A 26586-nucleotide genomic window follows, 5' to 3' on the forward strand; every position below is an offset into this window, starting at 1 on the left:
TTATTATAAAATAAGGTTTAGAATTTTGATAAAGTTAATTTTCTGATTACTTTTTAATCGATGATCAGGAGATCGATTGTGTGAGATGAAGGAAGGAGTCCAACTTTTTTGTTTTTTTAAATTAAAATTGCTATCTATTGTAGCAGTAGTGGGAAACGAGTCCTATCGCTTTCAACCGTCAAAAGCAAGGCGTAGTCACCTTTCTCAGCAGATGAAGCCAGACAAAGACGACGGGCGTCCAAGTCAACTCTCCTCTTTCTCCATTTATATTCCTGATTCCTCCTTGCGTAAGCAAATTTCTTCCCCCCTTCCTCTTACACCGCCCACTTCCTCCCCCTCCCCTCTCTCTCCCATTCAAATGATCTTTCTATCCCTCCTGTTTTTTTAAAAAAAAATTATTTAATTTTATTTTAAAATTAATTCTGTTTATTAATTTTTCATTAATATTTATATATATTTTTAAAATTTTAAAATTTTTATTTAGTTTTATTTTTTTAATTAATTTTGTTTATTATTTTTTCATTAAGACACATATATATTTTAATTTTATTTAATTTTTATTTAGTTTATTTTTTAAACTAATTTTGTTTATTATTTTTCATTAATACTTATATATATTTTAATTTTATTTAATTTTTATTTAGTTTTATTTTTTAAAATTAATTTTATTTATTGTTTTTTCATTAATACTTATATATATATTTTTAAATTTTATTTAATTTTTGTTTAGTTTTATTTTTTTAAAATTTATTTTGTTTATTATTTTTAAATTTTATTTAAATTTTATTTAGTTTTATTTCTTTAATCAATTTTGTTTATTTAGTGCATGTAATAATACAATAAAAACATGAAAATATATAAAACTAGAAATTTGAATCAATATTACCTTCAAATTTTTCGTATAAGTGTCATCTTATGTTGTACGAAGTAATAGGTACACTACCATCAAATGCTTCGGGAGCAAAATGTGGAGGTAATATTAATTAAAATTTCTAGTTTTATATATTTTCGTGTTTTTATTATATTATTACATGTACTAATCATTTGAAAAAAAATATTTATTCTTAAGTTATGAATATGTGCACTATTAATTGTTAGTATTTTTGTTAGTTTTAAATATATAATTTTTATTTTAATCCATATTTTTATACTTTTTAAAATATTTACAAATAATAATTCTTAAAATTTATAATTAAAAATAAATAAAAGATTATAAACATATAAAAAAATTATTAAAAAATAAAATTGATAAACAACTGATAAAAAAATTGATTAACAAAAAATAAAATCAATAATAAAATAAAACTTAAAAAAATTGAAAAAAATATAAGTATTATGAAAAAAATAATAAATAAAATTAATTAAAAAATAAAGTTGAATAAAATTTATATAAAATTATAAAAATAAAGTATTGATTAAAAATAATAAACAAAATTGATTAAAAAATAAAATTAAATAAAAATTAAATAAAATTAAAAAATATCGTATTGATAAAAAATAATAAATTGAATTAATTAAAAATATATAAATATGAGAGTTATTTTTAAATAAAATTAATAAAAATAAAATTAAATGAAAAGTAAATAAAATAAAAAAGAAAAAGAAAAAGGGTAGAAGAGACATTTGAAACGTAGAGAGAGAGAGAGAGAGAGAGAGAGAGAGAGGAGGAGGTGGGAGGGGGATGTGTCAGATGGTAGGGGGAAAAATTAGCTCTCGCTTTGCGTAATTGCTGCCGAGTCCTCATCTATCCGCACACGTCTCTTTTTTGGATGCTCCACGTGTCGACGCATCCACACGGGAGACATGGCGGGCCCACCGGTTCCGCCACTTTACCCATTACCTTAGATCCGACGTTTCAAATCAAATCTTGACATGGCGATCGCCAAGTCAGACCGCGATTGTTTAGCAAATTAAGAAAACACCATCCCGAATTTACGATGGATTCGGGAGGGTGAGACTAGACGCAATCAGTCTTTATCTTTTTCAACGCGTTGACTCCCGTTCCAACCTCCTGGTTTACGCTTTTATTATCCGCGGCTCTTTACCGGGTCTCCGGAAATTTCTACCCGTTTATTAGAATCTTGATGAGATGCTGGCCGTTGGATTTGGAAGCCAGCCTGCGCGTTGACCCGTGACGACTCCTCGTCTCGTTATCAACCCTTGGCATTCCTTCCTTCCTCGTCCGAATCTTGATATAATCGTCAATCGGAGCTACGATTTCTACAACGGTTTAAGGGAATCGTTGAGCGCGGCCTTCCATTCGATGGGATATTGGAAGAGGGATGAACAGGCGGCGGTCGGGGAGGCGGTAGCCGCCGGGCTTCGCAGCTTGGAGCGCCTCGTGCTGCAGCTCTCCCACCAACAGCCGCCGCCGGATTGCCGGGAAATCACGGATCAGACGGTCGTCAGGTTCAAGCAGGTGATCTCCGTACTGAACCGGACCGGCCACGCCCGCTTCCGCCGCGTCCCCCTCCCCGCCATAGCGCCCGCGGCAGTGGAAGCGTCGGTATCCCAAGACATCGCGCCAGAAACTCCACCACTGACGGGGACGACGGCGCCTCAGGCCGCGACCCTGGACTTTACCAACCCAAAGGAGCACTTCAACGCCTCGGCGATGATGTCGGGGTCGGGCTCGTCTTTCCTCTCGTCTCTTACGGGCGGCGACGGCAGCGTGACCAGAAAGTTGGCTTCAGGATCCTCTGTTCGCGTTCCCGCGGCCGGAGCGACGGTCGCGGTTTCAGCTAGGAAGCCGCCGCTCGCGTCCTCCAACAAGAGAAAGCAGCCCGCCGACCACTGCCACCATGACGACGGAGCCAAGGCGACCGCCTCCGCCGGGCGCTGCCACTGCACGAAGAAAAGGTACACCCTCGTTGTCCGCGCACGTTAGTACATCTCCGCTCCCGCCACTAAAATACGCTGTCCCGTGATATACTTTAGCAGGAAGGACCGTCAAAAAACTACGATGCGCGTGCCGGCAACAAGTTCGAGGAACGGGGACATCCCGGCGGACGAGCACTCCTGGCGCAAGTACGGGCAGAAGCCCATCAAGGGCTCGCCTTACCCGAGGTTAGTAGCCGATCTAGACCGCCCGATCTCTCCGTTCCGCCCTGTTGGCACGATCTGAACCGTCCCTATCTTATCGTCGCAGGGGCTACTACAAGTGCAGCAGGGTGAAGGGCTGCCCTGCCCGGAAGCACGTGGAGCGGGCTCCCGAAGACCCGGCGATCCTCCTCGTTACGTACGAGGGGGAGCACCGACACGGCCAGACTAATCCCGGCGCCGGGAGGCCCTCTGGTTGACCACGGCGGCTAGTGCTCTGTTTACTTGAGTGGTTCCTTTTTTATGTTCCTCGTGTTTTTTTAGGGATAACAATTTAGGAGGATCGAGGAGGATATGGCGGGCGATGCATTAAATAATATATATATTATAAAAACATCCTCTGAATTTAATTCATTGTCATTCTTAATTTTTTTTTTTAATGGTTTAATTTGTTATGGAACAAAGGACCATCGGAAAGTCAAACCTTTTGACCAACCAACAAATGTGCAGCAAACCTTTTCGAATAAATTGAATCGGATTAAATTAATTGTTATTATTATTCTTTTTTTCAAAAAATGTTCTAGTCTATTGGTTTAGTTTTGGCTTATCTTATGTCCGGGTAAAATTAATACAATCAATTAAAAACATATATATATTATAATCATTTGAAATTTTCAATATGTTTCTCAAAATTATATAACAAATTTTAGAGCAGTTAATGAAAAATTAGAAAAAAATATTTACCATAAAAAATCAGAGACTTACAACAAAATTTGAAATTTGATTCTTGATGGTTAATGCCAAATTTGAAATACAACAAAAAAAAAACAGAGACTTACAACAAAATTTGAAATTTGATTCTTGATACTTAATGCCAAATTTAAAATATAAAAGAAAAATCAGAGACTTACAACAAAATTTGAACTTTGATTCTTGTGGCCGTCTTTACACTGAATCTTCAAGTTCATTAAAGTTCCGAGTAGGTGTTTACATTCCCAACAATAATATGATATGTATATATACTCGATATCTCCCTTCTTTAAGAATGATATCTAGATATCAAGTGATAAGGCGATGAAGAGATAAGGTGATGAAGAGGGGCCATAAAAAATGGATCAAAACATAAAAGAGCGACTAATGTCGAAGTCAAAATCAAAATAGTTAAGGCTTAGGACCATAGATCATATGAGTTTGACCAAACAGACCTCTAGATCAGGCGAAGTTAGCCAAATGATCCTTCAATACCGATCGGACATGGGCATCCGAGTGATCAATCTCTGAAAAATTTGTGACTGAAATTAAGAGACAAACAATAAATTTCTCGACCCATCGTCCTTGCCGATTTGACGATATATTTGGTGAGACAAAAGCTATCCCTCAGACAACAGGAGAGCCTAGTTAAGGGCAAGTCGATAGCTCTGTTCAGTACGATCAAGCTGGGTCGTCCCTGTCGAGTGGCCTCCGGTTGACCCATAGTGGGACCCACATATATATCTCATCGTATTCTTTTGGAAGTTTGTGTCGTCAATAATAGAGCATGTTCAGCATGCAAATCGTACTTTAGAGCATCTCCAATGCAAGCTTTATTAGAGGTTTGTAGTCCCCAGGGCGTAACACAGATGGGGAGTGCATGGTTCTGTGGCTGAAAAGTCTAGGGTTCGATCCCCGGGGTGTCATTGCCTGGGGTTAACGTCTCCGCCATGCACTTTCCACCTGTGTACCTGCATTTACCTCCCTCCATATCCGTGGGACAGACTCTAGGGGGGTCGCTGATGTGGCGGTTCCACATTTTTTTTATTAGAGGTTTGTAAAATTGAAAAACCTCACCAAAAAGAGCTTTTATGGTTGTGTATATAAGTTTAGGGTTTTTAATTTAAGAGCAGGTTTGAGTTTTGAAACTTTCTTTTTTTTCTCTTAAACATAGAGCTAATAATTAATGTCAATGATTGTCATAATGTTTTATAATGTTTCATTTTATAAATAATTAATAATAAGTCTACTTATGGAGAGAATTAATGTGCATGAGCCATGTAATTACATGTCGAGAGAATTACAAAAAAAGCTCACTTAGAGCTTTAACCATTAGGAATATTTAAACGAGTTTTTATAATGTTGATGTGGCATATTGAAATCTTCAAAAAAGCTCATTCAAAGCTTTAACTATTGGAGATGCCCTTAGAAGCTTCTAATCTATCACATCAGATATTTACGTGTCTATTTAAGGAAAGATGTCAGCGACACTTTTTGACTTATCTTTTCCTATAACACTTTGGAAAATGTGCACGTGCTCTAGGATGCGTACACAGGCAGTGACACTATATAAGGGGTCTCTATCTATAGACGAAGGTATATGATATTTTATTATTTTACACGCTCTACACCGCTATTTATTTCTACTATTCTTCTCCATTGAGCAGAGAACTGACTTGAATGTCGGAGGACCAAAGCTGGGAATCCCTTCCCAACCTAGCACTTGTTGGATATTGGAGCCTTAAATGGACCAAAACGATTTTGAGGAAGGAAGCCATCAATTGTTGAAAGTCGTAATTGACTTCAAAATTGAAATTTACGATTCGCGTAGATAGATTTAGACTATTAATTTGTTCAAAACCGATTAAGGATGAATGAGAAATTAATGTTTAAAATCGATCCAAAATAACATTTATTATTCATTAATAAAGTGCATGGGAGAATAGTCCCACATCGGAAATTCTCGATGTGTGTTCTCTACTTATTAATGAAGATGTGTTAATGAAGTTAACACAAAAATAAAAGGACAAGTGTTCCCTTAGCCCAGGGTGAGCAGGTGCTCGCACCTGTGAGCCCGTCACGTGCGCAATGGGCGCTTTGTAGGCGCATTTTGCACTTCGCATCCTCGTGGGCAAAGGGAGATGACTAGACAGTTGACTTAAGGAATGGATGACTACTGATAACCATGATTTTACTGCATTATTTTGGTTCATTAATTACAAATTATATTATTTTTGGTACTATTTTATACTAATATTTTATTCTTATTTTGTAGGCATCAAAGGATCTTAGATTTGGATCTATTTGGACCGAAATTGGGCTCGAATCGGAGTTCAAAAGACAAGATCAAGGTTTGGGTCGATTTGGGCCATTTATCAAGAATAGGACAGATCTGGACCATCCGTTGAAGATCTAGCCGATCCAACTTAATGGGGAGGAGATCTAAGCCATTGATGAAGATCCAGAAGTTTTGATCCAGATCTGAGTTCATCTAGCCATTGATCAATCCGAATTAATCTGGGCCGTTCATTGAAGACTAGGCGGATCTGGGCCATCCAGTGATGATATGATCGATCCGACCTACGGGAGGGTAGATCCAGACCCTAGATCAACATCAGTACCTTCGGATCTGATTTTGGGCAAGATTTCACCGTTTATTTAGCCCAGAATCATCTCAGCCGTCTGTTCAGATCCAGATCTGATTTAAATCTGAGAAGCTACAGTATCATGCCTCTTCGTCGAATCCTCCACGCACAGCAGCTTCGTCCCCGCGGCATTTCTCCGGATTCCAACCCCTTTCCCTTCTCCTTTCAATCTCCCGAGCTTCAATCTCGGTGGAGAGCTTCTCGGCGGCATCATCCCGATCTTTTGGAGCCATTGGAGGGCGTTCTCTCCGGTGGAATTTGGCTCGCGGCATCTTCCTTTTCCAGCTTGATTTGGCGGTGGTCCTCCAAATCCAAGCTCCGATTCCCATCAGCAACATTCGGAGGTGGTCTTCCGGTGTTCCTGAGCTTCACTCGACGTTCATCCGTGTTCCACAGCCTTCCATCAGATCCAGAGACCAGATTCCAGATTTTCGGCATTTTCTTGGGTTTTGGCTTGTTCTAGCTCGTCGGGGGTGGTCCGTCGGCGTTCTTGAGCAATCCTGGAACTGATATGCTGTAGAGAGTCTCCACTGAGGTCCAAAGTTAGGTGGTCTCGACTTTGGCACTCTTGTGTGACGGCTAGAGTGTGAAGTTTGGTGAGATTGGTTGTGAGTTGGATTGGTTAGGATTTATTTCGTTTTATTAGTGTTTTTACAGCTTAGAACAGATTCCTTTTATGTTTGTTAAGTTCTTATCATTGCAATTTAACATTTCTTTGTTTTGTTGAAGTTTAATTAATGTTTGGTAGTTGTAATTTCATTGATACAATTTAGTTTAATTCTTGTTTGATGTGTTAGTTAATTGTTTAGTGTTTAAGTTCTAAGTTGGGGTTTAAATTCTGATTAGATTAGATTTTATTTCTGTCTTGTTATTTCATATTTAGTTTAAGTGTGTTGATGGATTTATCATAACGTAGTGTCACAATGCGTAATGATTTGTTCATTGACACATAGTTAGGTTTCACTCTTGCATTAGATTAGTTTCTTATTTGCTGTGTTTTTCATTTATTAGATTTAGATTTAAAGCTTAAATCCCCCTAATTCCATTTTTATATGGAAAACCCCAAAAATAGGAATAAAAAGACAATCCTAAATTACATTATACCGTTGGTTCCTCGGATCAATCCTGGGCTCGGCTCGTTATTACAACATTATTGTTTAATTAAGGGGTTCAGTGAAGATTACATTATTAATTTGATAAGCCCTTTCGTGACACATCAGTATTTTGTGCTTATCAGCTACCGTTGATCAACGTTGATCAAATAGGTATGATGGATCGCTTGTGATGCGATCTAGAGCGTTGGATCGCAAAGAGTAACGATCTGACGGCTTGGGATGAGACTTGATCTGAAGCATCGAATCAATGGATCCAGATCCGATGGCCGATGACAATAGGCGGGATCTGAGGGTCACAACTCCTCAGATCTGATGGATGAGATTGAAGTGGGCTTGGTGAAGGGTTACAATCCTTCAGAATGGATGATCTAGATCGATCCAGCCCAAGGAACACATCCACTCACCCAAAGGACACTCAACCTCTTCTTTCAGTATAAATAGAATCCTCCAGATGATGGAATATTAACTCAATCCTCTCTTCTCTTCCTCAAGCATTCATCTTATCTTGTGCATTCAATTGTCCAAGAAGTCTACTAGAAGGTTCGCTGGTCTCGGAAGTCGGAGTGCTACGATTCCGAGACATTCGTCGTCGTTGTATCTTGGGAACGAATTGTAACAATCCGTTAAGTACCGTAGCGGAGCAATATCGTTTACGGAGATAGTGTTGAACACTAGCCTCGACGATCAGTTTACATACTCCAGAAGCTACCCGGGATTAACAGCACTAACACTCTTATTTTTACAGGATAGCGAGGAGTCTTTATTCAGTCAATCACATAGCAGCCACGCCCCCTGTCTATCATGTTTTCAACATTCGAATAAGATCATGAGACCACGATTCCCTTATTTAATACTATAGTAGACATGATATCTCTACCTTTTCCTATAAAGATCCTTTTGAAACAGACTTCCATTTTCGTGGCATATATATTTGTAGGTGAAAGCTACGATCAATTTCTACTTCTGCAAACCCTAACAAACAATTGGCAGATGAATGAAGTATATGAAACGCCTTTCCATTCCCACGATTTACTGATGACTGAAACTATCAATGCATTTCTTTTATTGAATTAATTAATTAATTAATTAATCTTCCAAAAGAAAAAAAAAATATTCATCCAGCAGTTGCGTACATAGTTGAATGGTCAAATTTGTCTCCTGAAAAAAGGAGCTACTGCAATTACTTAACACGAAGGCACGATCGATCGTTTAAATAATTTACAGATCGAGCTACATAAATTAAATTAAATTAAATTAAATGGAGCAAATTAAATCTATGAAAGGAGAATTTTATTTCCTTGTAAATTAAATTAAAAGCAGGCGGTGAGAACGGCGATGAATGAGGCGGAGGGGTGGATTAATTAGCTAGTAGAGGGAAGAGGAGACCACGAGGCGGCGCGAGCATTCAGAGCAAGAGAAGTTACGCTTGATCTTCCGACAGAGGGGGAGGCAGCAAAGCCGCCAGGAGCTCTCGATGTCGGTGGCGGTGACGGCGCCGCTGCAGAAGGGGCAGTTCCCCGGCGCCTTCTCCGTCCTCAGCACCACATCCTCCGCGCTGCACAACCACCACCTCACCAAACACATGCTCCTGGAAATTCTTTCCGTCCTGTTTTTTCTCATCGGTTGAGTTGTTACTTATAGAGAGAGAGAGACAGAGAGGATTTTCATGCGACTGCGCGTGCTTGGAAGATTTGAGCACGCCGACGTGGAACGGAGCCCAGTCCAATCAGACTCGATAGACTAGTTTCGACTGCACGGCACGAATTAAACGTGACCCGATCGATTTGAAAAATCAAAAAGAAAAAAAAAAATTAGTTTGGTGGTTGGTAATTTGGAAGGGACATGGAAAAAAGCGGAAATAAATTAAATAGTAAGACGGCGGCGTTAGTTGTCAAAGGAGTCAGAGTCAACCGGCGGCGTTTGCGATGCACGATTTGTGCGATAAATGACTTTGTCGCAGACAGATCTACGTGGCTTAAAAAAGAATGTTACGACGTTCTCACTATTTTTAGCTCTCATATTTAAAATAAATTTATATATATATATTAATGAAATAATGTAATAATTTTATTAGGGTTTGCTGGAGTTTATTTAAATTATGTTTAGGAATTATTTAAATAAATTAATTAATTATAATTTGAATCAAAATCTAATGTTTTTCATCTTTTTACTGTGCTGATATTTTTTTTTATCCCCATTCCTCACCCGCAGCGGCTCCGATGGTCTCCCTCACCCGCGCATCCATGTCCTGTCGCCATCACCGCCGCTTCCAACCTTCCAGCTGTTAGCCGACACCTTGCAGCAATCGGAGAACAGCCTCCGCCAACTGTTGGTGACGGTTCCTGCAGCAAGAAATTAGTCCAAGTTCACGTGTTCTCCACTGCCGCTGCCCACAAATCCACCGACGAGGATGAGTACTGTACGTGGTTCCGCCGACGAGGAAGTCGTCCGTTGCAAGGAGAATCGTTTGCAACGCTAAACTTGTGCCGATCCTGCCGATTTGATTCGATTTCATCGATTTAATTCCGACTCTGCTACAAAATCGATTCTCAACTGATCCGGATCGATTGCACTGCACCGTCGTTCGGAAGCAACAACACTAATATTTTTAGAGTGATCCAACTTAGAGGATGTTTGGCTAAGCTTATAAGCTCTCTAAAACAACTTATAAGTTCTTTTGGAACTTATAAGCTCTTCAATTTTGTTTGATAAATTTTTTTTCAAACAACTTATAAGCTGTCAAAATAAGTTATTTTGGAGCTTATAAGCTGTTTTTAAAAAAATATGGAAGATCCTACTTTTTTAAAAAAGATCTTATTTTAATAATTTGTTTCTCTAAAATATCCTTATATAATTTCATAAATCCCCATCTTATCCTCGATAAATTTTTATAAGCTTAATATCTTTTTATTTCCGTCGACTTTTCTTTCAACGTTATGTCATCTTCTCCGCCAACAGCTCTTTCTAATTTACTCTACCCCGATACAGAAATTCGCTCAAAATTCTCTATTAATAAAAATCTCAAAACCCTCTATTAATAGTATTATACCCTTTTTGATAATTTTATTAATAAAAAGATCTTATAATACCAAAAACATTAATATCTTTAAGTTGATTGCAATAAGTTCACTCAAAACAACTTATTTTTAAAATAAGACCTAACAACTTATAAGCTCCTAAAATAACTTATAAGTTGTACAAGCTTATAAACTGTTTTTAATAAGTTTAGCCAAACATCCTCTTAAGCAAAATTTACTTTAGGATAATCATCTCACTCACCACTAGAGCTGTCAGACAACCCATTCTAAGGCGGGTGCGGGTTTGGCGGGCCAACCCGCGGGCCCATCAAATTTTTTTAAAAAAATTAAAAAATATTTCATATCTTCAACATTTTACTTCAAAAAAATTTTCTACAATTAAATGTATACATAAACATGTATTTTAAATATAAATGAACACAAACGAGTACTAATGTTGGATGAAAAGTATTATTTTTATTTCAAAATTATAACACAGAATGATAATAAATTGACCTAAAACTTATCTTACATGTGTTTTTCAACCCGCGGGTCAACCCGCGCGAGTCGTGGGCCTAGGCAGATTGGCCCACAGCGGACTTGGGTTGATAAAATTTCAACCCAACCCGCTTAAATTATTTGACGGAGCGGACCAACCCGACGGGCCCAATCCAAATTGACGGCTCTACTCACCACTAATATTTTTAGATTAATATTGATAGAAGTCAATCGTTAAATATCTAGAAAATTGAGAAAGCGTGCAATTGTTGCAGCATTATCTCGAACAATTACTATCACTATTTGTTTTTTATAACCCAATTATTCAATTTTTTAAATCAACTAATTTTTGAGGTGTCCAAGTCGGCATCATGAAAATTTCCATTAATCATCCAGATAAAACCCATCTAAAAGGCCATTTTTTTTAAAAATTATCATCCCATTAAAATAAATCCCTACTGCAGCTAAGATTCGACACTGATTAACCATTTAAAGAACCTCACCCCGTATTATTTTCTTGGATTACTATCACTATTTTATTTTCTTTATTATAATAATTCAAATATTTAACCCTTCAAATTAAGTGGAACCGTCACATCGATAAATACAAATACACAGGTGAAAAGTGCATAACAAAGATATTAACCTCAGACAGTGACCCCCCGGAGATCGACCCCTGGACCTTTCAGTCACAGAACCATGCACTCCCCATCTGTGCTACGCCTGGGGACTAACTCTTCAAATTAAGTAATCCTAGAGAGAGTAGTTCAATCCCACATAAATTTTCAACTGCCACTAAAGTAAATCAAAAAAAAAATTAATAGAGACTCATTCAAACTACCAACATTTTTAAACTCGTCATTTTACAAATGTTGCACTACATCGTCACCCAGAAGCATCAACGCTCTCGTTATTTTTATTTTATTTTATTTTAATTTTTAGTTGATATCGATGATCCAACTTAAGCAAAATTAATTTTAGGATAATTAACTCAACTCACTATTAAGATAAATCAGGAAATGATTACAATGAACCATCCATCAATTCAATATTTTTAGATTAACATGGATAGAATTCAATCTTTAAGTGGCTGAGAAATTAAAAAGATATCATAATACTGCACCATTATCCCAAACAATTACTGTCACTATTTTTTTATAATCCAAGTATTAAAATACTCATGAAAATTTATCCAAACCGTCAACATTCTTAGAATTATCATCCTACTAAAATAAATTCCTGCCTGCAACTAAGATTCGACACCTGATTAACCATTGAGCGAATCTCACCACCGCATCATTGTCTTGGGTTACTATCACTATTTTATTTTCTTTAATTTAATAATTTTGGTATCTAACTATTCAAACTGACTAATCTCGGAAAGATCAATCTAGTTCCATAGAAATTTTTAACCGACCACTAGAATAAATCAAGAAACACTAATAAAGATCCATCTAAATGATCAATATTCTTAGACCCACTTCTCATTAGAGGGAAAATCCCCTGCAATGCACCTCAACTAAAATTCAAATTTTAAATCCCTTGATTATACGTTGAAGGACCTAATCGTCACACCATTACCCTAAGAATACTATCACTATTTTAAAAATGATTAATTAGGTCAACTAATGTCAAACTTGGGACGATAAACTCGGTCCCATAAATTTTCTATCGATCATCATAATAAATTAAAAAATACATATACAGTCAATCATTTTTTGATCTGTTACCTATTAAACATAAAAAAACAAATTTGTGAAAATTTATTTTTTATTTAATGATTATCGAAAAAATAGGCATGTGAGTGCCACCACGTGGCTTACGGACAGTGGGTTGCTTTGCAACTAAGCTTACCATTTCTGCTAACTGCTGTTCTTGGTGTGATCAGATTTGCTATAACTGATCGATGCAGGACAACCAGCCGCTACGTTAGTTGCTTACAAAAATATCATCCTCCTGTTTAACCCATTCGAACCATCTGTTTCTACCGCTAAAAAATGTTATTGTTAGTATCTTGATAAGATTGTTGAAAAGCACACCTGAGATTTAGATTATGAGACAATTAACTCCGTAATCTAAACCCGATATATATTTTTTAAAATACAAACAACGTCCCACTAGGGGGGATCAGCTTACTTAAGCATTTGTTCATCCAATCAGTTAAAATCAAGCAGAGGAGAAAAATAGTGCACAAAATGCAGAATGAAATGGATTCCATGGGCTCTCTTATACTATGTACACGCACACACGTCTGCTAGACCACAAGAAAATGTGAAAGAACTCAACGTAAGTAGATAAATTTAACAGCAAATGCCAACAACCAATAAAAAAATAAATTATGGAGTTGACATATATAGATTTGCTACCAAAAACAAACCTTTAAACAGGGATGGCATCAGTTTTTGAAGTGTCCTCGCATCTCATCACAATTCCTTCCAGACTTGCTGGGAGCATGCACCAAGTCCACAGGCATCCAGTAGAAAAGGCCTCCGAAGGAGGAACTATCATCAAGACGGTCTCATTTTTTTGAACAACCCCCATCACACTGACAGTGTCACCTTCTTTGATAAAACTGCAAGGAAGAACAGTTAAAGGTCAAAGAGATGAGAGACATCAGTCAATTTGTTAATTTCTAATGCATTTCAATACTCGCTCGGAGGCGCTTCCATATCCGTAACCATTTGAAAGTGGTTGAAATATGTTGCTTCTTCATTTTAGTTCTGTTGAAACTTGAAAGAACATCCATATCCCCCACAAGGCAGAAGGAATATATACGTGTATATAATTGCATAGGCTAAAATTACCTTTCTTTAAGCCGCAAAGGATGAGCACCACTTGAAAGGTTCCTTTCCCGTAACCATCTGAGAAATTCTGGAGGAGCATCCTTGTTCGGGTTAACTTCAACAACTATAGACCGATCAACGAATGGTGTCGCTCTAGCACCATAGCCAGTTTTGACCAGAGCTCTTAAACCGGATTGGAAATCAGATATATAAAAATCAACCACATGCCTCTGCAAAAGTTTCATAAATTCAATTGCAAATTATATCAAGAATGGGATAAACCAGGGAATAAGATAAAAGGGCTATTTTAAACTAATGCCAAACTGAAAAAGTACTTAGTGATATTGACAAATCTCACCTCCAATGATCTCAGTCCCCAAGTAAAACGGCGACGCTGAGAATTGGCATCCTTGGACTCCCAACCCCTGGATTCATATAGACTAGTAGATGTGTAAACACATCTAGGAACCTTATGAAATGATGACTCAAGAGGAACATTTCCGCATGTAACAACCTGCAGGAAGCTTGGAGTTTATTGATAAGAAGAAAACCTCAAATGCATATAAGACCATGAAAGCATTGTTGAATGACTCATGAGCATATTTGCAAAGAATCAGCCAATATGTATTAAGAAATTGTGACAGCTTAAATAAATCACAAAGAAAAAGGAGAATCACACGTTCTGTTGTTTTCATCAAAAACTTATTACTGATGAGGAAGCTATAGTTGCAACCAATGGGGCCCCAAGTTTCAGTAGCAGATTTAATCAAATCCTACATCCTGATTGGTCAAAGTGAACAGTTTGATGCACAGGTGACAAAATAACTTCTGTAGAGAAAGAACTACAGGGTAACACATATCTTTAGCATGCAGTATATCATCTTAACAGATTAATTGCATATCTTTGCATCATTTATGACAGAAAATGGCTATACTAGTTACATACCCCAGAGACTTTAACATATTGGCCATCTTTTGCATTTCTTAGTTCAGCATCAGGATAGTGGGCAACAAATCCTATGATTGCCCGCTTACTAAAACAAATATTCCATATGACAAGGGAAGCAACTAATCCAAATATAACCAGAACTACAATGAGAAGAATGGCTTTGTGAACAGCTCCAAGTATGAAACCGCCTGCAATAAATGCCATCACAAACAATAAACCTACACACCATAGGAACGGTTTTGGTAAGGTCCCAGTGAAAGAATAATCCCCGTCCTCGCCTAGTTTAGTGATAGCAAGGTTTTGAACACGGGAAGCGCCATGTAGTTTCAGTGACCCAGCAGATTCCAGAGGGCCAGATGCTTTTCGAGGTGCACCAGATGAGTTAAGAGGCCCAGAATAAATTGGCCCAGATGTGATGAGCCCTGTTGTTGGAAGCATTGGTGGGAGTGGACCAGAATTTTGGCAAGACATTGGTGCTCCCCCTCCACATTGAAGACCAGAAGATTTCTTCAAAAGATCTCCATGTTTAAGTGGCCCAGAATTAGATTTTTGCATGATGGGGCCTCCGCTAACTAGTGAGGTGCTAGAAATTGGTCCTGCAGAAGAGAGAGAACCAGAATAGCTAGACCGGCCAGAGGCATTCGTTATGATAGGCCCTGAATGAGAAGCTGCACTTCCAAATGATGTGTTCCTTGAAGGGGCATTTAGAGGTCCAGATTTTCTGGATTTTTCCACATGCAGTTCAAACATCTTCCCTAGTTCTCCTGATTTTTTTATATCTCCACCTGTATATGGCATAGCTGCTGAGCTCATAACTGGAGTTTTCTCCTTTGGTGGCTCAGGTCGGCCTGAAACATACAAGCCATTGCTTAGCTGATGGGAAGGGAATCCCGAACCCATTGAGTTTTGAAGCTTTCTCAATTTTCTTGACAAGCTAACTGGGAACGAACAAGTGTAATTCACGCTGATCGGTGGTGGGAAGTTGTAACAGCTGGAAGACTCATATCATGTTCCTGTTGCAGAGTGTAGAACAGCTTATTTTCAATTAGCCTGTTGAAAGACAAATGAAACATGTTGGATATAACAAATGCATACCAAGAATGGTTGTACATACACCAAATGCATAAATATCAGTGTAAACTTATTTTTTTATTGTCTATACTGCAACAATGTTCATATCATATTGCAAGGAGGAAAAACATGTTGGATGTCATGAAGGGGGTCACAAATGTCAGATTGAAACATATAAAAACCTAGCCGAGTAACTTGGATTTGATTTCTGAAATAGCTTGTAAGGTTGTAATCGATACAAAGATAATATTACAGAGTTTGCACAGGATTTGTAAGTGTATCACTAAATATCCTCATGAATGCAGGGCAAGCATTTATTGATCCAGTGAGAGAGAGTCAATTCAAGGCACGCAGCTTGCAAACTTAACTTACAAGCTGTATCTGAATATGATCCACCAGTTCAAAGTAAACCTAGTTTATAGTGTGGATATATCCAAATTATCTATCACAGATAACATTGGCATTCTGATACCATTGTTCATTTCATGTGCTTTTCCTGAAAAAGAGGATGTCACATACTATGCCTGGATGGAACTGGAGAGTTGACATCCCTACATCCATTAGTAGCAAGCATAAGTAAAAAAAAGGAAAAACGGTTATGTTTTTTTAGAGAAATATAAGTGGTTTTTGTTGAACATAAAATCTTATCCAAACAAAATACCAAAGATATTTCCAATAAATCTCCATTTATGATAACCAGAGGTTTCATCTCTGTATTTAATTTTAATCAGAAAAAAAATGTTGTTAATTGTTTTTGGTAAGCGAAATAAGGGCAACTAACCAATGACAAAATTACTTTTCCAGCTAGTGAATTTTGAATGGTTTTCTATTCCAGCCATCCAAAAACATAAATCATGGACCAAAGCCGTATACATTAGCAATAAGCAGTGCATTTTTTAGCAGAAAATTAACACCAAGCCATCTAGGCCTTGCAAGAAGATTGTCAAATGGAGATATTTTAAAGTAAGATAAATTTAAGTCCATAATTAAACAAAAAAGAAGACACTTTGCGAGGAAAATTTCTCCCATCTATCTGTTCAAACAACTGTGAAGGGCATAAACTAAACTACATAGATCAAAGCATAGAAGCAGATGCAGATGCACATGCAGATGCTGCAAAGTTAAGGAAACTCTGTACAGAGCTACAGAGTAACATTGAATTTCCAATACCTTATGAAATCTCAATGATCAAAATATTCAAAGCACAAGATTTAAAAAATGGCGATATTTTTCTGAACTAAATGAAGAGTAAAAAAATATTCTAAACGAGATGTCAACAGTCGCATACCAACTTTTTGAAAGATGGTATCTCTAGCATTCAGGTTAGATATTAAATTCAGATCTGTAAAGTTTCGATTTTCGTTGCAGACTAAAATCTAAAATAAGTTTATAAAGAATAAAGTATTCTTTACTATTTTAAACACACCCACATCTCCAATATCCTAAGGGAACCATGAAGAATGCTAACACATCGTTTAATTACATCAACAGTTTTTTACTGACAAAAACCAAACATTTCTAGAAACCTGACCAAAAAAGAGAAATCAGAAACCATCCTATGAGATGCTTGCAGGCAGCATAGAACTAAACGCTAACTTCCTACACTCGAGGCAAAATAACATATTTAATCATTCACGAACAATCAACTCTACAAGACAAAGCTCAGATATCAAGGCCAAGCAAGCACAAAACCGGGAACAAAACAAAACAGCAAGAGCCAACACCCACGAAAGCGACCCAAGCCCTCTCAAATTATACGCTCCATCCATCCACTCAGATCTTTAACGATTACAGGGAAATGAAACCGCATTCTCCTTCTGCCAAACTCCTAAACTTTCAACTCCTAAACCTAGACTGAAATCTCCAATCCGCGCAAAAACGATTCAACTTCATCAAAGCTAGAGAGAAAGAGAAGGAACCTCAAACCTCGAACAACGATCAATAAAACCGTCGGAGCTCGTCGATCAAACAAAGCAAAACTCGCATTAAGCCTGCAAGCGATCGCACAATAGAGGAATCGATCTCCACTGCCCACTGGGCGCTCATTTGCAGACAACACAAACCTCCAAAGAAATAGAGCAGGAGGAAAAAAAAAAGGGACTCGAAGTAAAGGCTGTTTTTTACTATGCCCCTCCAAGTTTCCTTTATTTTTATTTCATTATTTAACAAAAATATCCTTAAAATTTCGACGAGGTATCGCAGTAGGTGCGAAGTGATCAACTACTCAGAATTCCTATATCAGAAACAAACTTCAGTTCTATTCTTTTTCTATTACCGTCCACCATATTATATATAATTGAAAGATACAGAATGATGAGGGCAGTCAGTAAAAGTTATAGAGTTGTTGTAACCTCTGAACGTGATGAGTCCTTCCTCTGCTTTGTCCGACTGAAGGTACAGCCTCACATGGAAGGTTCGATTTAAATATGTTTGGGTCGATCAAGGCAATTACTACATCTACATTTCATAGATTCTTTAAATATATAATAGGAGAGGTCCATGAGGGGAACAAATTAGCAACTCAGATTGTGTCGACAATTGGTGTGAGTTGTTGTCCCAACTCCCTACCGAAAAGGCTTGCTTCCTTCATTGCTTGGACGCAGGATTGATGAGGTTTCACCATCAGACTTTTGGTTGGGATTCCAATCCACACTGACACTATCCACTTTTATTGGATTGATTCTTGTAGATCTTTACAATGAGCTAATCACTTATAGTAAATCAGTTGTTACTAATTCCTGTACATCTACAGCAGTTGCAATATCGTTTGAAGTGGGAATGAGAGTTGCATTAAGTTCGCTTGGCATCAATTATCTAGAGAGGGAAAGCTCATCGCCGGCGGTGAGTCTTTTTGAGGCATGCCTTCCAACGACATCGTCGTCGTCCTCGTCGTCGTCTCTTTCTCTCAGTTCTTCGATCTTTTCCAGTGCTGCCTTCAGCTCCAATCTCGCATCGACGTTCGTTTCGCAGCAAGCCATGGCGATGTGCAGCAGTTTGGACATCTCTCCTTCGCTCTTCTTGGTCATGTTCGGGTCGAACATCTCCCCTGTTGATTTGTCGTGCGCCACCGAGTTCACCCAGCAGGCCAGATCCGCGGTGGCGGCGCTGCCGCCATCTCTCAGGTACGTGGCGGGGAACTTGCCGGTGAGTATCTCGAGCGCGAGGATGCCGAAGCTCCAGGCGTCGCTTTTGCGGGAGGGCTTTCCTTGCCGGCCGCCGCACTCCGGGGACTTGTAGGCTACCATCACCTGCGAAGCCCTGGCCTTGTTCATCACCGGCGCGAGGGCGTAGTCCGTGAGCACGGGCTCCAGCGAGGGGTCGAGAAGCACGTTGGAGGACTTGAGGTGGCCGTGGGGAAGCGTCAGCATCGGGAGCTCGTCGGAGAGGTAAACCAGGCCTCTTGCTATGCCTTTGATGATCCTTAAACGCGCCGGCCAGTCCAGCACAGGAGGTTCGGGGCCATTGTTTCCTGGACATTCGTTAAGCAACGAGTCAATCAATCTCGAATCGAAATTGGGTACAGTGTTTGAGCTTTGATTAACCATGAAGCATGTGAGCCAAGCTTCCGCCGGGAATGTAGTCGGTGATGATCAGCTTCTCTTCCTTTAGGTAGCAGTAGGCGACCAGAGGCAACAGGTTACGGTGAGACAGCCTCCCCAGCCTCCTCATGTGTTCTCGGAAGTCTTCTCTCCCCGCCGCGTTCATCTCCTTGAATCTTTTGACGACCACGGAAGGGCCGTCGATCAAGGACGCCTTGTAGGAGGAGCCGAAGTTTCCGCTGCCGAGCACTTCGGCGGATGCTCGGAGCAAGTCCGGGAGGTCGAAATCCCTCCTCTCCTCTGATACAAATGACAGCTTCCCCTGTTCTTTCTTCGGGATCTTCTTGCTCCCCCCATGGCTCTCTGTCATTGCTGCGGCGGCGGCGGCGGCGGATGGTCCGGCCTGTACGCCGGCGGTTTCCAAACGACCGATGGTTTCAGCCTCGCCGGACTGAGGCTGTTCCGCGGCTTCTTTTTGGGAACGGCGGCGGTGGAGGAGGCAGATGATGAGCATGATGAGTAGTAACAAGAGTGCAATTGAGATGAGGATAACGCCGATGATGAAATAAGGGGAGAGCGGCTTCTTATCGGAGCTTGACGGTGGGCATGGGACTGCTAGAGGCGGGCCGCAGAGATTCTTGTTGCCTATTTGATTGACGGTGAAGTCGGTGACAATAATAGATAAATAAATCATGAAATCGCAAACATTTGAATAAGTAATGCCGCAATCCTGATGAATTGATAAGAGGGTTTAAGAAATTCAGCGATGAGAACCTTCGAACAAGGTGGTGCTCATGTTGGCGAGCCTGGCAGGGATCGGGCCGTCGAGATTGTTGAAGGCCACGTTGACAATGTGGAGGTCCGGCTGCCACAGCGCCGGAATCTCCCCCTCGAACATGTTCCCGTCCAGCCCCACCTCCATCAGCTTCTCCGGCGCGACGAGAGAGCTGGGTATCGGGCCGGAGAAGTTGTTGTGCGAAAGCCACACCTTCTTCAGCGCTCGCATTGGCTGGAACAAATCATCCTTGATATGGCCGGAGAAGCGGTTCCTGGACAGGTATATGGACTTGAGATCCGGCAGCTTGGTGATGTCGGGCATGCCGCCGTCGAAGCTGTTGTTGACGAAGCTGAGGTAGCGGAGGCCGGGGAGGCCGGAGAGGAGCCCGAGGTTGAGCTCGCCGGCGAGGCTCATGTCGTTGAGCAGCAGCGTCGACACGCGCGCGTCGTCGCAGAAGACGCCGGCCCAGCTGGAGGTGAATTGCTTGGCGACGCAGGGGGCCACATTGGCACCCCAAGAGGCGAGAGCGGGAGGAGGGCCGGCAGAAGTGGCGTCGGAGAGCGAGGCCTTGAATTGGAGGAGGACGTGGCTGTCCTCGGGAGTGGAAGGATGGCGGCCGAAGAGGGAGAGGATGGCGGCGAGAAGCTGCAGAGGCCATGGCGGGGCTTCGTCGGCCATGACGTGCAGCTGGCTAGGGCGGTGCCGAGGCGGTGGTGGAAAGGGACGATGAGGACGTTGGCCGGGTTGGAAAGGATATCGGCTAAGAATAGGCAGGGAAAGGAAGGACGGAAGAGGAGATTGGAAGGAAGCCACTGTACGGAGATCGAGGAGCTTGACCAAGTCCACAAAAAAGCGGCCGTAAAACGATAGGAGGAGCTCCGGGTACGTAGGAGATCTTCCGTACTTCATTAAAAAGAGCATTTTATTAAAAAATATAAATAAATAACTATATTGAATAGAAATTGATAGCTTGATGAATATCGCCCTAACACCTAGATTATACATTAAAAAAATTTCAAAAATTTACCATTTTTAAACCAACGTTAACACAGTGCATTTTCAAACCTTGCAATGTTTTGGGAGGTAAAAAAGAAACGACTTGAGAATAATAGCACAGATCATGTACCTAAATCCACCATTAACAAGAACCCACTGTGCATGAACAGCCATTAAGACGAACTATCAAAGTTTTCAGCAATGTTGCAACAGCTTGAGGCAAAATACCAAAAGCAGCAATTTGAAAAGGTAATGGAGGCAACGTATAGGACCAGAGAATCGCATTCAGTGAATCTGACTAGGATCAAAGATAGTGTCCCTGTAGAGCGCATTCTGTTGTGTGAAGCCATGGGGCTTGTCTTCACCACTTCTTTGCATGGTAAATGGAAGCTGCTGAGCTTGTTGGGCAGCAGAATGTCCATAGACCCAGTGATTTGAGGTGTTCGCTGCAGGCATTATGGGCTGTGATGTTCCAGCATAGTTAGCATCCATAAACTCGACAATGGAAGAAGTTTGTCCAGGATCAAGAGAACCCCAAGAATTGGTTGACAGAAGAGAGAGAGCACGCCGAAGATTCGGTGCTCCATCCAAGTTCGAAGCTCCTGCAGATGCCTCTGAACCTGCACAAGATATATATACATGAGCAACACTACTAATATTTGGATTTGAGGTTAGGGAAAGTGCGAAGAGGTTACATATGAAAATATAAATCCCTCGTAAACAACCATTTCAGTCAGTTAAATCTTTCAAGATACATAGAAGAGTGCAAATTAACCATTCATTTGCAATTGCTTTGAACAATGATATTCTTTATAGCCACTCCTTTATCCACACAAGCCAAAACATTTATTCGAAATTCGCCTGTGGGATATAGTAATCTTCAATGATTACATGATAGGCCAGTTCGTTACTGGAGCTAAAAAGCCTGGCATAGCCGAAAGAATATTTTGATCTGGCATGAGTAATTGATTCAGGAGCCTAGATAACAAGTTTGCAACAACAGTGTAACATTGTTTGTGTATCATCTTTCACAGAGCTAGTTAGGTATTTCTTTGTCCTGGATAGTTCTCAGATAGTATAGAGTAGAAAGGATCGACTAAAACATAACCATGCATAACAAAGGAATCTGCAAAATTGATTCCTTCATTTAGACAAGTGTACATTGTTCAGTGATATATCCAAGACACAAGAGAATGACAGATTTATCACAGTAGTTACAAAACTGGCTATACATCTTGTTTTAACCAAATATCATCTCGCACCTCAAAGGGCGATTGCTGGATGTTTGATAAATATGACCAATTATTTTCATGCACTAGAAATAGAACAGCATTACATATGACATTATTTTTGTGAAATCGGATCCAAATAGACAAGTAAAATAAACCATATTTGTTTTGTGGTCAGTTTAGCAGCTATGAAATACCCACAAGAGAAAAATGGGGATCCAAATTTATAGCAGACAAAATCACAAAATCACGGATCTTACTGTGTGTATTCAACTGCATTGCAATAATGAGAATCATAAATCTTATAAATATCACCAGGGAACTCTATTTTTAAGTTTCAATCAGACGCAAAAGCAGTATACTTTGTACAATGCAGATACATCTAAGTTTTAATCTTCCCAAAGTGCTCATATAGGCAAAAAGATAAAAATTTCAGTCCTTCGACTTTGATTCCATATTCATGCATATCTATCAATCATTCAATACTGAAATAGATCATCTGAATTTGGATCTATATCCACAAAGGCCTAGGTGATACTTTATGCATGTTTAATAATGATAAAGTAGTTTTATCAAAGACTTCTAAAATGTGATAATCAAATAATAATTATGACAATCAATAATAAATATAAGATATTAATAATATTGCTATAGTAATTCATGAACTATGTATTAATAATATATTGTTAAAGAAACATAATATGCAGCCTTTTATTATGATCAACTATCATTAGCTATATGAAATTAGGATAGGAAATGAACCAAGCGTTCGTGAACAAGCTTGGTAAGAACTTGTTTATGTTCGTTCAATATAAACAAGATTAATTAAACAAATAAGCTTGAATAACTCGTTAAGATAAACAAACAAGCTTGAACACATATATATTCAACTCATTAACATTCGTGAACAATGTTTGTGAACAACGTTCATGAACTATATACATTAATAAAACTCTTATCAATATGCTAAATAAATAATAAAATAAAAAAAAATTAAATTTAAATTATCAAGCTCAATGACCAATCAAACAAATTTGAATTAAGAGCTCGATAACATCTAAACTAACCCAGCTTGAACCTAGCTCAAGCCAAGCTTAAATTGAGAGATCGATAACATCTAAATGAATCAAGCTCAAGCCAAGCTTCAAACAAGCTCAAGCTTATAAAAAATAAACCATGCCAAGCTTGAACAATTATTTCAAGAGTTTGGTTCATTTTAAGCTCGGCTCGGCTTGACTCGGTTACCTTATCAAATAAGCTTGAACATCCCAAAGTTCGGCTTGGCTCGGCTCGTTTACAACCCTATATGAAATTGTCCTTACAGTCTCTTTTCTATTTGTGTTTCTTAACAAGTCTGATTTTATGGATCCCACAGATCTTATACCATGGATATTTAAATTTTAGATCACCAGATCCTTACTGACCAAAATTTTATCAATTATGTTTCAGTGTGGAGAAGTTTCCAAATAAAGCAAAAACAGGTAAAACACCACACTAGTTATATTGAATTTCAATTTCAAGGAGAAGGAACTTAGAAGATAGACCTCTCAACAAACTACTGGAGAAAAGCCTTTGAAGTAGTAACTTGCATCAAGAAATGATGTACCTTGATTGAGAACTTCGGCCACAATACCTTTGAGTGGCAAGAGTCTGTCGACGTCATGATAAAGTGAGAAATATCCATTTGATAGTTCGGTGTCTGGCATGTAGTGCTGCTCATCAATGCTGCCTTCTTTTACTGATTTTGTCCATGTTCCTCTTGTTTGTGTGAGCTTAAAATTTTGCAAGCCTTCACTAATGGTGCTTGACATGGATCTCATCTGTCCAAGAGGAGCTTTATTCCAAAGGAAGTTCATCTGTTGTTTGTCATCTGGAAAAGCCGCATATCATTAGGCAGCAAGAAAAAAAAAATACTACTGACAATTGTTTCACATAATTATCAAGAAGATTCTATTCACTGTTTATAATATATATAGCTTATTAACAAAAACAATAGCCAACTACAAGCAAGATAATGTAACAGTTTATCTGAGTTATATTACATCGTTAATGAAAATAATTAATAGACTGCATAAGAAAAAAAACCAGAAATATTTTGACAAGATTGGGGAAACAATTGAAACCGAAACATAGGGATGTTAATTAACTAATCATCTATCAAGAGTGGAACATCACCACAGAATGACTAAGATTTTTTGGCTTCCCATGGGTGAATGTTAACAATTTTTTGAGATGTTTGACCTTCTACAAAGTAATAAAGATGGAAAATGAATTGAGACTATAATCTCACAACACTGCGTTGGGCATTGAGCACAATTTATATCACAAAATGTCGAACCCTCTTGATATCAATCTTGAACATAACTCAAACTTGATTGTCATTTAAAAGAATCATCTTGAATCAAGTATTTGTAGTGGTCCATGCAGACTCAACCTCTTAAAGCCTTTTTGAGAGAAAAAAAAAAAAAGGCAAAAGAGGAGGTATCTTCATACATTTTTAGCCGTATTTACATATTAGAAAACATACACTTCTAGTCCTTAGAGTTGTAATTATTCTAAATAATAAAAAATGATTCGGAAATGCAACAAGAATGCAAACAAATGAAAAACACTTGAAACTGCAATGGAAATGTTCTTTCATACCATAAAATGATGAGGAAAAATTTATTGATCTGAATGGGATTAGATTTGGTCGTGGTTTGCGCCGTCGTGCATTATGGTCCGACAGACGTCTGCGGCAGCTTCTCTTTTTCTGATCAAACTCGGACAATTCATGAAACCTTAAGCATGAACAAGCAAAAACATGCAAGATTATAAATAAGTACAGCATTATGATTTTCAAACTTTTGCACATACAAGAGTAGTAATAAGTAGATTAAATCTCCAAGTAACCTGCTACATTGCTGACAAAACCTGCGCTCCTGACCAGCGATGACAACCTTAGCACACTTAGAGTGGGTTTCACATACCCTGTGCTTCCGGTGATAATCCTTAGCCGCACTAAGATCAAGATTACAGCCTTCAACTTGACAAAAATAGTCGCTCTGTGAACTCATATATGGCCCTCTTGACTTCTTGAGAGCAGTCGGTTCGGTTGCAGAATCAAGCGGCGGCAACCGGTTATTGGAATTATTATCAGCTGAAACATCTTCAAAGTAGGTCCTTTTGCCAAGCTTTAACCCTATTTGGGACTCCTCCAATCCACCCTCTGACGGCACGACTGAAACATGACTAGACTCCTGTAAAGAGTTGTTCTTGTGTTGTGCGTTGGGGCTCGGGTCGAACTCCTGCTCCTTTCCAGTTCTGGCCGACGAATCGAGAGAAGCAGAGATGGTGCTCTTGGAGGACGAACCAATCCCCAATTCAGAGCCAGATGAAACGGCACCGGCGGCGGAAAGCTTGTAGTTCCCTCCGACCGGCGGGTGATTATCCCAATCCCAGAGAAACGAAGCGTTCGCATTCCAGTCCATCGTGCGAGATTGCATGCGCTATTCACCGAGAGAGATCGAGAAACAGTACCGAACCCTATAAAAATAAAAAATGTTCATGTGCTCCGTTCCGAAACACCTCAAAATACAAGAGATCTAAAACACAACGATCTCCGGAGGAGAACAATCAAGATCTATAAGAAGACGGGAAGACAGATGAAGAAGGTAAAGTAGGCGGCTTACCCGTGTTATTCCCTAATTAAAACGAGGCCTCAAAGTCAACGAGGCGAGGGGAGATAGGCGAGGGTTTGAAGAACTCCATCCGCAGTTGCGAGTAAACAATGGCAGCGGAACAGTGACAGATAGGGATGGGGAGGCTCAGGAACATACCCCCCTCCATCCTTCTCACCTCCTCAAGCCCGCACCAGGAGCCAGCAATCAAACAAGTCGGCTGTTGCTGTCCAATAAATGACAAGTGAGCCATTGCTATCCCAACCAAAATCCCTCCTTTGCCCTGCAACACCGTGATCTGACCAGTGACCATGACAATGACGCCCCTGGCGAACCGAGTCGTCTTCTTGCGCCCGTAGGTTGCCAGAAGGAAACAGGCGTGTCTCGGTCCCAATCCAATCAAATCAAAACCAACCACGATGAAAATGAGGGAAGATTACGAGGGAATCCCATCTGATAATTTAACATGAATCGATTAAAAAAATTAAATTTGGATTGGATATTTTTCGATTTAAGCG

The 26586-nt window shown here is 39.3% G+C and overlaps 4 protein-coding genes across 9 annotated transcripts; 1 reads left to right on the forward strand and 3 right to left on the reverse strand.

The window, feature by feature from the left end:
- Positions 1–2173: 2173 nt before the first annotated feature.
- LOC122030463 (WRKY transcription factor WRKY51-like) lies at positions 2174–3635 on the forward strand. Of its 2 annotated transcripts, none has more exons than XM_042589672.1 (3): positions 2174–2859; positions 2938–3066; positions 3149–3635. In XM_042589672.1, exons 1-3 carry the CDS (start codon positions 2264–2266, stop codon positions 3297–3299), a joined length of 876 nt encoding a protein of 291 aa, XP_042445606.1. In that variant the 5' UTR covers positions 2174–2263; the 3' UTR covers positions 3300–3635. The 2 variants fall into 2 exon arrangements, with proteins under 2 accessions (XP_042445606.1, XP_042445607.1); XM_042589673.1 differs by having other exon boundaries at positions 2941–3066.
- A 9613-nt stretch (positions 3636–13248) lies between these two features.
- LOC122028727 (uncharacterized membrane protein At1g16860-like) lies at positions 13249–17941 on the reverse strand. 4 transcript variants are annotated; one of them, XM_042587589.1, is made up of 5 exons: positions 17794–17941; positions 14794–15809; positions 14206–14361; positions 13869–14077; positions 13249–13636 (listed from the first exon to the last, which is right to left on the reverse strand). In XM_042587589.1, the coding sequence occupies exons 2-5, from the start codon at positions 15694–15696 to the stop codon at positions 13444–13446; spliced, it is 1461 nt and encodes a 486-aa protein (XP_042443523.1). In that variant the 5' UTR covers positions 15697–15809; positions 17794–17941; the 3' UTR covers positions 13249–13443. The 4 variants fall into 4 exon arrangements, with proteins under 4 accessions (XP_042443523.1, XP_042443524.1, XP_042443525.1 ...); XM_042587590.1 differs by having other exon boundaries at positions 14794–15846; XM_042587591.1 differs by having other exon boundaries at positions 17787–17941.
- A 565-nt stretch (positions 17942–18506) lies between these two features.
- Positions 18507–21446, reverse strand: LOC122028918 (pollen receptor-like kinase 4). The gene is made up of 5 exons (XM_042587893.1): positions 21311–21446; positions 20689–21087; positions 20181–20653; positions 19410–20051; positions 18507–19336 (listed from the first exon to the last, which is right to left on the reverse strand). The coding sequence occupies exons 1-5, from the start codon at positions 21352–21354 to the stop codon at positions 18678–18680; spliced, it is 2217 nt and encodes a 738-aa protein (XP_042443827.1). The 5' UTR covers positions 21355–21446; the 3' UTR covers positions 18507–18677.
- On the reverse strand, positions 21284–26282 carry LOC122028728 (squamosa promoter-binding-like protein 3). Of its 2 annotated transcripts, XM_042587592.1 has the most exons (5): positions 26081–26282; positions 25302–25934; positions 25053–25189; positions 24016–24279; positions 21306–21800 (listed from the first exon to the last, which is right to left on the reverse strand). In XM_042587592.1, exons 2-5 carry the CDS (start codon positions 25892–25894, stop codon positions 21466–21468), a joined length of 1329 nt encoding a protein of 442 aa, XP_042443526.1. In that variant the 5' UTR covers positions 25895–25934; positions 26081–26282; the 3' UTR covers positions 21306–21465. The 2 variants fall into 2 exon arrangements, with proteins under 2 accessions (XP_042443527.1, XP_042443526.1); XM_042587593.1 differs by lacking the exon at positions 26081–26282 and having other exon boundaries at positions 21284–21800; positions 25302–26054.
- Positions 26283–26586: the final 304 nt, after the last annotated feature.

This window comes from Zingiber officinale, chromosome 10B, assembly GCF_018446385.1.
Source record: "Zingiber officinale cultivar Zhangliang chromosome 10B, Zo_v1.1, whole genome shotgun sequence".
NCBI classification, from domain to species: Eukaryota; Viridiplantae; Streptophyta; class Magnoliopsida; order Zingiberales; family Zingiberaceae; genus Zingiber; species Zingiber officinale.